Below are 13,438 nucleotides of genomic sequence, written 5' to 3' on the forward strand. Positions count from 1 at the left end.
AACTATTTCTTCTGGAAATGCCAGGTTTTTTTCTCAAATGGCCTAATGAAGTACTTCATAGTCTGGAGGCAAGGAGATCTCATGGGCATTCCACTTTACCCTTGTGATTTCCTTTCTCTCCATCTTTATCTCAGATTTCACCCTCTCTCCCTCTGTCACTCTTATGTCTTCTCTAGTTACTTTGCCCATTGCTTCTTCTCTTCCCCATTTTCTTCTTTTCAGCTTTTTCCCACAATATTTTATTACTAAACCTGTTGAAATGTTTGCTGCTTGGATGCTTTTCCAGCATGCAAATAATAGGATAGGAATAGATTACCTATCTGAAATTCAATGGCAGAAAGATCAGAGATTTTCTGCCCATGTTTTTCATATGGGGACAGAACTCATTATTTGTGGGAATTTCTTTTTTCTTACCATCTCATTAAAACATTTACACATTTAAGCAATCAGATGCCCTGTATTTCAGAGTAATTAATCTCTGCCAACTGTAGAGGCCTATACCACTCTGGAATAAAAAACTGCTGTTCTCTTACTACAGCTGTTAGATTTGTCCGTAGAAAGGTTTTACACATCTTCAATTCTTTTTAATCATGTTTCCAAGTGGCACCTACTTGTGGACAAGCTACGGTGTCTGTCCTTATTTCTTATGCACGCTTACCCAGAGGCGAATTCTAGGCAGCTTCTTCGTGGATGACATGCCAGGATAGCCCAGTGAAAATTTTGAAAATAAGGGAAGTAGCAGAACCTCTCCTGCTTGTACTTTCCCCCACCTCTGTTGCCCATTACTCTATCACTAATAGCCTTGCCTTATGCTCTTCGTCTATGTTTAGGGCCAGGGAAGAAATTTCACAAGTTACTGAAATTGGCACATTACCATTTGGAATGGCATTTGTCAGCGTCTGGAGCTGATGGTGACCCCTGGAGCTCTGCCAACAAGGGCAGAAGAACCTTGTTTCACCCAGGTGAACCACCTTTAACTCCTAAAATTTGCTTTTCCCACCATCAAGACTCCCTGCAATAGCTGAAGCTTCCTTCACAGGTTCTCCTCTTTGCTCCTGTATGAGCTTCCCTACTTCACAGTTCATCACAAGTTCACCAACATGTGTGGTGATATATCAGCCAAAACCAGGTCTGTGTTTTCCAGGACTCAGTGCCCAGCTATAGCAGGAAGTGGAAAGATTTTAGCAGGTTACAGGCCAAGGGAGATCAGGAACTACTGAAGATTTCTGCATTTCAAAACACAATTCTTCCCTTCCAATTTGTCATTTTTAGGCACTATAAACCACAGCTTGAAACTCTTTTGAAAGAGTTATTGCATGGAACAAAGAGAGGACAGGGTTAATTCCAACCATGGCTTCACAACTGGTATCTGCAATTCTTACTCTAACTTGTCTATTTGTCCATCAAAGTGCAAAGTCCACCACAACGGTGGTCTCGTCATTGTAAGGATCATCCAGAAGGAAAAGGAGTATGGGAAATGTGGATGCCAGGGAGAAGGAAAAGTTAAATGTCTCTTCCTTCCTGCTCCCAATGTGTTTTTCTAGCGAGAACATTTTTCTCAGATTAAAATTTTGAAGACCTGTATCCAGAAATATATTTCAGGTTCTCACCAAGAAATCACATCACAGTGCGGTGTTCCCACACAGTGACATTGCATCATAATGAGGTAATGTTGCAGTGCAGCCTCAGGTTAGCATGAGGCAATGTGATGGCTTTGCATAATAAGGAATCAGTGTTGGAACACTGTGACGCAAATGTCATGCCACAGTGATGCAACAAGTTTGTTCAGTAGAGCAAATCTTTGAAATTGGCACCAAACCCATGGTGGAATTTTTGGCGAACTCTATAATTACTAGTAGGCTGGAAAAAATGAATACCCTGCCATTTAAAAAATTTTAGTGGATTTTTTTTTTTTTAATTCCACTGCACAAATATATCTAGCTGTCAAGGCCCGCCCTAAAGATAAAGCCCTCCTGCTCAGAAAATCAAAATCTTCCACTGAAAATACAAACACAGTGCTGTGGAGCCAATGTCAAGTCAAGGCTAACACAAAGTAAACGTGGATTTCACGTGTCACCCGTCCACCCACTGCCAAGTCTTAGCTCAGAACCAGTCTCTGTCAGAGGGAAATTTTTACGCCCGTGGCCACTTCAGAGAGAGAGGTTTCTCTTATTGTGCCATGCTGATGGCATATGACTGTACTTCTTATATGTACAGTGCAGTCTTTATAGAAAAATATAAAAAACATGTGCTTTCTGTAGCAAATCTTGTGATGCTTCTAAGGCTAGACCAGAGTTTTACAGTATGTCTGCACGGAACAGTTCTGATGCACCAAGAGCAGAGGCCTGTCAAACTATGGTTCAGTCCTTGTTTCTGCCCTTCCCAGAGCTGGAGGTTGTAAAAGCCCTTTTCTGGAATACCTCCCCTTTACTGTGTACCCACTCACCTTTGCTTTCTGACACACTGGGGAGGTTGAGCCCAGGCTCTGTCCTACCTTCCCACACCTAAACCAAATGCACAGGAGGGACATATGGGCTGGGTGATACCTGCTCTCCCATTCTCACTCACACCTGTGATGCAGATGAGCACTGAGGAAGTTGCTGTGTCACCTTCCCAGCCTTGTACAAAAGCCATGAACCCACTTTGGTTACTATAGTAGTGTGTTCACACCAAAAAACTGAATTAATAGCTAGAACAACCCTCTTAAGCAGTACTTTTTATGGCTGCCTTTGGATAGCTTTGCCTTTAATGTGACTTGCTTTCTCTGTTTCTTGTTATTTTATATCTATCTACCTGTTAAACAGAGACTCTCTCTTGCAAATATGGCTCTTAGCAGTTCACAACAGGTTTCACCACTTAGGTTTGGTGGCTTCATTTATAAGAGTTTTACCTTTCAGTGAAGGACTGGAGTATTCTCTTTTTTTCTATACACATGAACCGATAAAAGATGAGTGTGTGTTCTATACAGTTTTTCAGTGATTATGGTCATTTTCCATAAAGCCTTTTGCATCCCAGTATTCACCATATGGTGGGAATAAAACCAAAGGTTCCTGTTCCTGCTTTGACTGTTAACTATTTAGCTGTGATCTCTAGGTGAGCACACAGAAGTCACCTCAGGAAACAGGACTGGTGCTTACCATGTGTGATCCCTGGATGACTCCTGTCTGGCAGTGAGCTATGTCAGTACCGATCAGCTCCTGTACTTTTCCACAGCAAGGTACCTAGTGATGACCTTCTCCATCTTCATTGGACATCTTTCGTATCTGGGGGTGCAAGTTTGTCCAAAAAGGGCAAAAAATAAATGTTTTGTGGGAACTTGTGTGTGTAAGACCTCTCACCATAAAAATTCACATGATATATAGGAGAAAAATAAATTAGTGTAGTGAGAGGAAGACAAAAGATGAAGGTATGTAACACAATGAAGGTATATAACATGCTGTTTGATGGTATTTTTTTCCCTATCCCAGAAAAAGAGAGAACCTGCTACCCAGATCAATTATACAAGACGTGTCCTGAGAGACATCTAAGAGATTAGAAGACCAACCAAACAAAAGCTTTTACAAAAATCTGGGAAGTGTGATAGATAGAAAGCTGTTATTTCTGTCTAAATGTACAGATTGGTAAAGTCCACACTGAATTCTCTTACGAAAGGGTGAAGCACAAGATGAGTAGGGTAGAGTAAGAAAATACTTGATTAACACCTCGTGCTTCTGATCCACAGAAGACGTGCTCAACTTATTTACGTGGACAGATATAAAAGGGAAGAAAAACTTTTGTCAGGCATTGTTGTGGAAAAAGTTGTGTCACGATGTGGTATGTTAATGAATTGAGTGAAGTTCTCAAAGCCCAAGACTTTAATTCCCAATGCTAATGGCCAAATCTTCTATGCATTCATAGATGATGAGAATATTTAGTTTATATTAATCAGGACATAGAAAAGGATCTAAACATTCATGTTTTAGGGATAACCACTCACTGATAGGTGTAAGATAGTTATGTCTACTGCAATCAAGCAAATCCTTAAGGGCTGGGTGACTTTTACTATCTCCTGGAGCAACTAATTTGACACACTAGACTGGGTCTGATGAGAAACGAAGATCCGTTTGAGCGGTGAGGGCAAGATAAGACAGAGAACTGCAAGTCCCACACAGCAGTTGGCAGTCTCATGGTTCAGCAAATGCCAAGTATTACAACCTTGAACCCCATGTGAACATCAATGGGCCGAGCCTGCAGAGAGCAAATCAGCAACTGACCAAAGCTCCACGGCCCACCTATAACGTAAATTGAACATCAGTAGGCAGTAACAGCAGAGAGCAAATCAGCAACTGAGCCAGACCTCCACCACCGCTCACTCTTTGATAAAAGCTGGCTACCAGGCTGTGCTCGTCCCTACTCGCAAGAACCAGACCAGTTGCGCCAATGGCTCAAGACAGAGTGCAGTACTGTCATTCAGAGAAAGACTTTATCTTGTCCCCTCACAGTAAGAAGGTTCCTAAAAGGATGGCATCCCTCTTGGAGCTGAAAGAAATCTTCCGCAATGCTGATGCAGTATGCTTTGATGTGGACAGTACAGTCATCAGGGAAGAAGGCATTGATGAGCTTGCGAAGTTCTGTGGAGTTGGAGATGCCGTCGCAGAGATGTATGTATATTTGCTGTTTACTTCATAGGAATAGTAGTAAAAAATAAGCAAGGGTAAGGTTAATCTGTGACAATGAATTTACCATAGGGATTGATTCAACCCTGTCATAGGAGATTATTACAGTTTTAAAAGGACTTTAGGAATAATAAGTGGAATTAATGCATAATGAAGTAACTTCTTCTGGAATTGCAAAGCCACTCAACAAAACTATACTGACATAAATTCTCTAATGTAAATTTCTTCAATAGACTAAGATCAGACCTCATCATTAAACTTGGCTAAGCACTAGCAAACCTTATTATGAGATGGAGGAGAGGGGACAACTCTCTAAACACTCCTCTGAGGCTGATGTGGTTTCCATTGAAGCTTGTAGCAAAAATTCTGTTAATTTCAGAGAACGGCACCTGAGCTGCAGTTTAGGAATACTGGTCCAGTGGCTCAGATGCACTCACAGAGGGAATGAAGTAGTTTTCCTTTGCCTCACTGGTTCTCACAAGAGCTCCAATCTGTGGAGATCTTCTACTGGTGGTTGCTACCAATCTTCTCCTTTACCACATCGACATGGTATAACTTGGAACCTATGGTCTCTTACCTTGTTCTTTGTTGTGCTTCTTTAACTGCCTGTTCTTGGGAGAACCCTCAACTTAAAAGCATCACTGATTTGCTTTCTTTGGATCACAATTTAGGACCCGCAGAGCTATGGGTGGCACTGTGACATTCAAAGCAGCTTTAACAGCACGACTAGGTCTCATACGTCCCTCCTATGAGCAAGTGCAGAAATTAATATCCGACAATCCACCTCAGCTAACACCAGGAATAAGGTAAGAAGAATTTCAAATGATCTAATGAAAAAGTCTTCCAAAAGCACATGGCATAAATCAACAAAATTCTGTGACATTAGTGAGGCTGTGAGACGATCGAGCTGGTTTAGATTGCCTTCCTACTCCATTTCCATGTTGTGTACAAAGCTTACATCAGGAGCTTATAATGGCCTGAGTCCCTGTCAAGTGGCTAAGCATCCATGTAAAAAGAAAACAGTCTTAGGTATTAACTGGTGTTTTGGCTGGCAAGCTCAAATTCTGGTTCGAGGATTAAACTGGCATGGAAGATAATCTGTTCAATCACATCTGCTTTTTGACGGGTGATGGAACTGGGAGGAGATTTAATACCCAGTATGAACTACTGGCTTGGTCTATTCTGCAATTATATTACCTCTCTTACACTTCCGTGTGCAGTCACACCCCTGGACTCAGTTTAGGGGATCCATTGTTCAGAGCTACCCATTATGTACTGAAGTCCCTAAAAAAAGTATTAAAAAATCATTAAGGGCAAATATATATGTGTGTATTCATTCAACTTTGGATTTAGAATAAACATTAACTATTTAAATGGGTTTTTTCCCTATTCAAATTGTTTCAAACAATTGAGAATAATTTCTTTACTACAAAATCTCGCCATAGCTCTAAGTTTAAAATATTTTTAGCACATACAGTAGTTTTAGATTATATTGTGCTTGTATTTTCTCCTTGAAATGAAGCACATGCTCAGCTTTTCCCATAGAAGGCATAGCTAGATGTAAATACAAAGAGAACATTGTTTCCTTGTTTAGAATCACATGATTTTCCTTTTCATTCCTTCCCTTTCTTCCTCCTTTTCTGTGTAGCCTGCTTTAAGCCTCCACTTTGCTTTTTAGTATTTAGCATTTCTGCTGTTACTGCTACCACTTCAACTGCTCAGCATTGATGCATGCTGATCTTACTGCTTCTGAGCCAAATCCTGTAAAACTTTTAGCTGCCTTCAAGCCCTGTTGACATTAACTGGGTCCGAAAACTTCTACTTTTTTGGATTCCTTTTCTGTAGCTAGTGCCCTCTTCCAAAGACAGCATCGACGTCCAGCGTCTGGGGAACCAACTCCAAGTTAGAAAATGTGTGCACTTTGCACACCTTTCAGCCCACTTTTGCATTTTGGTGCAGTGGCTTTCTCTCTCCCACATTCCCTACTTTTTTCTGTATTATAGATTCATTTTCTTGCTGTTGTTTTACTTCAGAAAAAAAATCTGAACTGGATCTGCTCACATTTGTTCAAGGGAACTAATATGAACAGTATGAAAGTGTAAAGACAACATTTCTACGAAGTGCCTGTTTCTGAGCAACTAAATACCTGTTTGTCTCTAGACATTATGGTTTCGATCAGCTCTTTTCGAGCAAGGGGTATGCACAAACTTGCAGGGGGAAGAAGGGAAAGCTTTGGGCAGCAGAGATGGATGGAGCTGGAAAGCAGCACACATCCTAACTGAACTGGAATAACACAAAGTATGGGCAGCCTTGTATAGGAAAAAGGTATTTTGGCTTTCTTGTTATCCCTAGATGCTGCCAGGCACTCACGCTTGGTGACTGCTCTTTCTTCTCAGGGAGCTGGTGAGCAGGCTTCAACAACGAGGGGTCCAGGTCTTCTTGGTCTCTGGGGGGTTTCAGAGCATTGTGGAGCACGTGGCCTTGCAGCTGAACATTCCAACAGCAAATGTCTTTGCCAACAGGCTGAAGTTTTACTTTAATGGTGAGATTCCCTTAAAGTCTTTTCTCTGCTAATTAATGCCACTTTTTTGGTTCAAACTGTCAGATATTGGGCTACAGATAACCGTCCAGCCTACATGACCTAGTTACCAATCCAGCTAGCTCCAAGCTGGCAAATTGCAAGATCTTACCAAAAACATGAGTTCAGGTCATTTTCCAGACATATGAAATAGAGCTGTAGTTACTTTTTAATTGCAAGTGGTGCCAAAGGTAAAACATGTTACAGTTGCTGACAGCAAAGTTTCATTTTCTCTTGCTCCTTAAAGTTAAAAGAGTTTATTACACTTACCTGCTTTCAGAGGCAAACTTGATTTTCAGTGACTTTGAGGTATGTATGGAGACTGATTTACTTTAGTTGAGCTGCTCTGGACGTTAAGCTAGTGTAATCAAGCAGAACTGTAGTTAGTGAGGTTGTTTCTTACTCAGTATTTCATACACTGTCTATACATCACACTGGATGCTGTTTTTGAAATGTTTACACCAGAATGACTGGACCAGAGTCACTGGGAATGGATTTATAACACCACTGATAGAGGGTTTCTACTTTTGTGTTAGCATTTCAGCTCTTTGAAAATATCCCCACTGAAGACTTGGGTCAAATCCCAGATTATACGCATACCTTCTAATTACTTTTTTGGGATGCTGATATTGTGAGGCTTACAGGACTGTATGTAATTAGCTGTTTTGTGAAGTAAAGCCCATAGGCATATACCTTTCTTCATTTACAAGAAAATATGCTATGTGTCTAACTTGTCCTTCTACTGTGTTCTAGGAGAATATGCAGGATTTGATGAAACACAACCAACAGCTGAATCAGGGGGGAAAGGAAAGGTTATTACTCATCTGAAGGAACAGTTCCACTTTAAGAAAGTAGTTATGATTGGAGATGGAGCTACAGACATGGAAGCCTGTCCCCCTGCTGTAAGTATTAAAGAGCAGGAATTCTAAACTCCTTTTGAGCAAATCCTTTGGGATGCCCCCCCCCAGTCTGAATTCTTCATAAGGACTTCAGGGAAGATCTTTAGCACTTCCCACAGCCTAAAAGAGATCTGTGCAGGTAGTTTCCCTCTAGAAAGCCTGCATCATGGCAATGGTTGATTTCTCTCAGTTCAGACATCTCAGTAAGTGTCACCCTTTAAGCCAGGATGCTGGCTGGGTCTAGCAGGACTGTGTAACAGTCTAGCAACCTGTCTCAAATCAAGCTGGTATTATCATGTCTGCCTTTCCCCTCTATGTCCTCACAGTTAAGTGCTTGCTTCTGTGCACAGGTCTTACCCTACCATGATCCTGGTTCTGAATACTGACTAACAGTGCTTAGCATGAAGGTCTGGTATAGATCTGGTGCACATTTACCTGATACTGGCCTACCAGGAGGGTTCATCTCACTGTACAGTAATGATACTTTTTAAGATATCAGCCCTGACAGGGTGAAAATAGAAAGACAACTTTTATAAATGGTCAATTCACAGAGGAAAGACCTTAATTTTGTCTCCCCTTTAGCACCTTTCTCTACATAAAAGTACTCCAATACCCCTTCTTTGCCAAAGGTGAGGGACAGATATCCCAGTGCATGGAAATGCTCAGGAACAAACTCAGAGCTACTGCTGATGCAGGTTATGACAGCTGGTCCCTTACTGTTAAATATGTGCATGACCAAACCAGCTTAGTATTTGCTTAATGCTTTCTACCTAAAGGCAAAAAAGCATCAGTGGAAATTTTAAACACTGCACTTTCACTGCAGATGGTTTTTTAAGATGTAGAAATGATGACTGTTCCTGGTTAATGATTGAAGACATGGTTAATGTTTACTTCTGGTATCTACCAAATGAGGTAAACAGAGTTAAGATAAACAGTATAGGGATAATTGTGAGATGCTGCATGCATGTTCAAATGTTAACTCATTCTTTAATAGTAAGGCCTTATATTGCATCACAGTTACAGTGCATTTTCAGTAAAATCTCAGACCTGAACAATCTTGAAGTTACGAGGCACTGAGACACAACCTTCCTACTGGAACAAAACTCTAATAACCAAAGTGGTGCAAAATTAAATATTAATGAAGTTCTTGTTAATAAATTTGAAAAATGAACATGCAAAGTAAAATAGGGGAAGAGGCAGGAAGGAATACGTAATTTTAAAATCCAATCTTAAAACCAAACTTAATTGCTGAGAAGCTCCATTCCTTACATCAGACTGCAAGAATAAACGTGCCCATTCTTTCTGTTTTGCCAGGACTGCTTCATTGGATTTGGAGGAAATGTAATCAGAAAGCAAGTAAAGGAGAAAGCTAAATGGTACATTACTCACTTTGATGAGCTGCTAAAGGAACTGGAAGAACGATAAATTATACAGTAAAATAATATATTTAACAACTATAAGTCCATTATACAATGCAATTAAACATATTTGTTTGCAATGTTGTGTTCTTGATTTTTTAATGATGCTGGGTGTTGGGTACCTTCATCTCTGGCCTGAAACTCATGTTGCAAATGACACCATTCTACTCAAATATTTTGTAATGAAAATGGTAAGATTTTTTAAGCATCTTTTCCAAGGTGGAAGAAGTCAGTTGATTATTCACTCACAAGTGAAGACCAAAGGTAGGAAATTATCAGCAAGTTAAAAATACCTTAATGGATTAGCCCCTGGTCAATATTACATATCTGTTGTTTCAGAATCATTGAAGCTAATACCTCTACTTATTTTGGGTGGCAAAAGGAGGGGGCCACAAACGAGAAGTCTGTCTAAATTATTATTATCATTATTATTATTAATCATCATCATCTAAAAGGTAGACAGTATGGTAGTACTTTCCAGTCCAAAGAATCTCAGAACTAGGTTAAACAGTGAACAGATAGGTAGGAAACATTACTAAGTATCTCTGATTTCATTAAAATATGGCTACAGGAGAACCCAAGATGTCATCTGTTACCCAACATCACTGTTACTCAACCTGTAGTCTGAAAGACAAGAGGTGCATGCAAATCTGAGATACGTGCAACATTCATCAGTGTCCAAGAAGCATATTTGAAGGCGAGTGATATAGTGGTTCCCATACTTCGTTAAAATACTTCAAACTAAACTCCAAAATGGTGATTTTGTAAAATGGTCACACTGTTTACTTAACTGTTTTATTTATTTAACAATCCACCCCCATCAACCTATAACTGGATGGAAGCTAATTCATCAACCTTTTAAAAAAATGGTCTACTGATTAGGAAAATAGCACAAAACTTATCTAGTCTCTTCCTCTGCCTCAAGTGTGGATCAACCACCCTTAAACTGTTTGTGCTAGAAATAAGTCTATCCTGTTCTAAGTAGTTCTCTGAGTTTCAGATAACGAATCATAGTTTCTTAAGGATTTCTCTTTTGCGGCTGCAGTGTCTGATCCAAGAGGGTCCTATACAGAACACGCTTGATAAATGCTGTCTTTTCCTCGGTAACTTCCTGACAACTCTTCTGAGTATGTCTTTTTAACCAGCTTTGCTGATGCATCATGGTACTTTTATTTCCCTGACTTGTAAGAATCTCACCTCTGATAATGTGAAAAGCTTTACCAATGTTAAAATATATGTCACATCTTCCACTTCCTTCCATCTACATAATACCATCACAGGAGAAAGATGGGTAGATATGACATATTTTGGCCTGGAAAAAACATCTAGACAGGTTCTTATCTTCTGGGTGCTTACAAATAGTGCCAGTATAATTCTGGAAACTGAAGATTAGACTGAGTGTGCTAATTCTTTCTCATCCCACCACATATTTCATAGATAGGAAGAGAAATAAGTGATGTGCCTATCTTCCAGAATCTCACACTGTCTCCACAAGATAATCACAGGTTTTCCTTAATTTAGTAAGATTAAATCAAGGTGCAGTGAGAGAGGTCCTGTCCAATTGTTTAAGCATCACCAGCAATTAAAACAAATACTGGTTCTGTCCATTCTGCAACATCATCTGAAAGGATATAGGGGAAAGAGGATTTACAAAGCCCCAGAGTGATGAATGGCAGCTCTCAGTGATGCCATCTAATGTTTTTGGCAAAAAACCTGAGGCAATAATTGCTTGAAGTTACAACAGCATTTAAATACTAGAGAAGTAGAAGGGTTAGAAGAGAACAAATCCAGAAACAAACTTTTAGTGGCTTTTTAAAGAAAGGCAGACATATAAACAGCTATACTGAGTATCTGTATACAGTTTAAAAAACTTCACAAAAGCCAAGACAGACAATAGTTGCCAGGCTGCTCACCAGAACTCTTCTGGGAGTATTAAAGATGATCTCTTTTAAATTCTTTCTGAGAAAAATCTCAGCCAGCTCCAAGCACAGCTCATGTACAATCATGCTTTTGTTCAGTCAAGACTGCATGAGCAGAACAAGTATAAACTCTTTCTGCCTTCATTCAGTGTGTTCCTCTGCAATTCTACAGTTATGAAGCAGAAGTATTTGTTTGCTGCAGTCTTCTATTGAATTAAAAGGCCACTAAAAAAAAATAAAATCTAACATCCACGTAATCAGCTGTAAGTACAGGCCCTGATCCTACAAACACTGTGACGTGCTTCACTTCAAGTATATGTAGTTTTACTAACACCACAGTCAGAAGACCGTGCAGGAGGCTCTGTGCCACAGAGATGTTAACATTCACAGCAGTATCTTCTGCCAGTCAGAGTGCTATGGAAACATGGCATTGTGCCAATGATTTCACAAGAGCTCTTTAGGTCTGACTGGTTTAGAGAAAAATACCACCCCCCTTCCACTGGGCAAATACCAAGCCTGACCTCTAGTCCAGGAGGTACCAAAAGGATTACTTAGCTTAGTGAGTGGCTAAGCTCTTTTGTCTGTAAAATACTGGAAAAAAATAGGAAGGAATAAAGCACCCTGAGGGAAGTTTCAATGTTACAACCAAGCTACCAATTTACCTGAACATATCCCATCACAGTAGAACAAAGTCTGGAGAGTAGGACATGTCGCTAGTAATATCTGATCTTCAGGTGGGTCTCCTGACTAAGAGCATGGTGAGGAACACCCCTTCATATAAAGCGTTTTATTTTAGTATGATTATTCAGTGAGGCAGTGAGGCTTTAAGTTGTATATTCCATTTGCATGAGGGGACTTCTTAAAAGAACAGTTTGCAGTCTTTTCTAGGAAGACTATAGGACAACTAAACTCAAGTTTCAGTTGTGTCTTTATTACAGTCAAACAAGAATTGATCATTACCAGAGACCCTTCCAGGCACCGTTCCCCACTTTCCAACCACTGGAAAGTGACTTCAGTTCTGAACTAGACAAATTCTGCTCTAAGAAATGCCGAAGTATTGCTAGTCAAAGGCAGACTTGGCCATGAAATTAAGAGGGAAAATCACAACAGTGTTCACAACAGGGGAAAACCAACTTCAGAAAGGGCTCAGGCAAAGGGAAGCAAGAAAAGATTGGCATTACTTATTTATCTACTGTGTTACATTCGTCAAGTTTACATGGTTATCTGTAACTAAAATAACGGGAACTAATCTCTCTCTGATGATAGCCAGAGCACGAGTTTGAAGCTCAGAACAAGAAGCGGCACATTCATAACACATTACAATGCCACTAGTGGGAATTCAGATCTCAGGTAGTGTATAAAGACTGAAGAGACTTGTGCTATATGACATCACCCCACAGAACATCCAGTTACTCCTTAGATTTCTTATTCCTGCAAAACTTCATGGTCCTTAAACAATAAGAGCTCTGCCTGACTGAATTTAATTCCTAGTGCTCCTGGCAGAAGGTAAGAAATATGGATTGCATCAGAACCCACAAAATCCTGTAACTCCGAAAATGTTTTTTGCCTTTTGTCTCTGACTGAGATTGCTGGTTATGAGGGGTAAGTTACAAGGACAGTTCTCTAGGAACAAGAAATATGGGAGGATACTGGGAGAAATAACAAGGACTGGAAGCTGATATTGTCATCCTTATTTTCCTTTTGCAGCTAAACAGTAGTCCCAAAAGTCTGGAAAAATGACAGCCCCAGATGATAGTACTGCTTGTGACTAATTTACAAGAAGGAACAGCTGAAATGATGTACTTGGCTCACCTAGTAAGCCAAGCTGAGAACTTTAAGCTAGTACAGTACAGAATTTCACTTAGTAAAATCCCATCATCAATTGACAACAGGAAGAAAATATGAAAACAGCAAGATGAAATTTGAGTGAAGGCAAGAGTGCCATGTATTTTACATGGGAAGAAAAAAA

The 13,438-nt window shown here is 40.0% G+C and overlaps 2 protein-coding genes across 2 annotated transcripts in view; one reads left to right on the plus strand and one right to left on the minus strand.

The window, feature by feature from the left end:
* SUMF2 (sulfatase modifying factor 2) overlaps positions 1-13,438 on the minus strand; it is a 221,877-nt gene that overhangs the window by 19,489 nt on the left and 188,950 nt on the right. The gene's annotated exons all lie outside the window — the stretch shown is intronic.
* On the plus strand, positions 4,370-9,630 carry PSPH (phosphoserine phosphatase). Its single transcript, XM_049803562.1, has 5 exons — positions 4,370-4,640; positions 5,327-5,461; positions 7,052-7,197; positions 7,987-8,135; positions 9,447-9,630. Exons 1-5 carry the CDS (start codon positions 4,420-4,422, stop codon positions 9,555-9,557), a joined length of 762 nt encoding a protein of 253 aa, XP_049659519.1. The 5' UTR covers positions 4,370-4,419; the 3' UTR covers positions 9,558-9,630.

This window comes from Accipiter gentilis, chromosome 6 (assembly GCF_929443795.1).
Source record: "Accipiter gentilis chromosome 6, bAccGen1.1, whole genome shotgun sequence".
NCBI lineage: Eukaryota > Metazoa > Chordata > Aves > Accipitriformes > Accipitridae > Astur > Astur gentilis.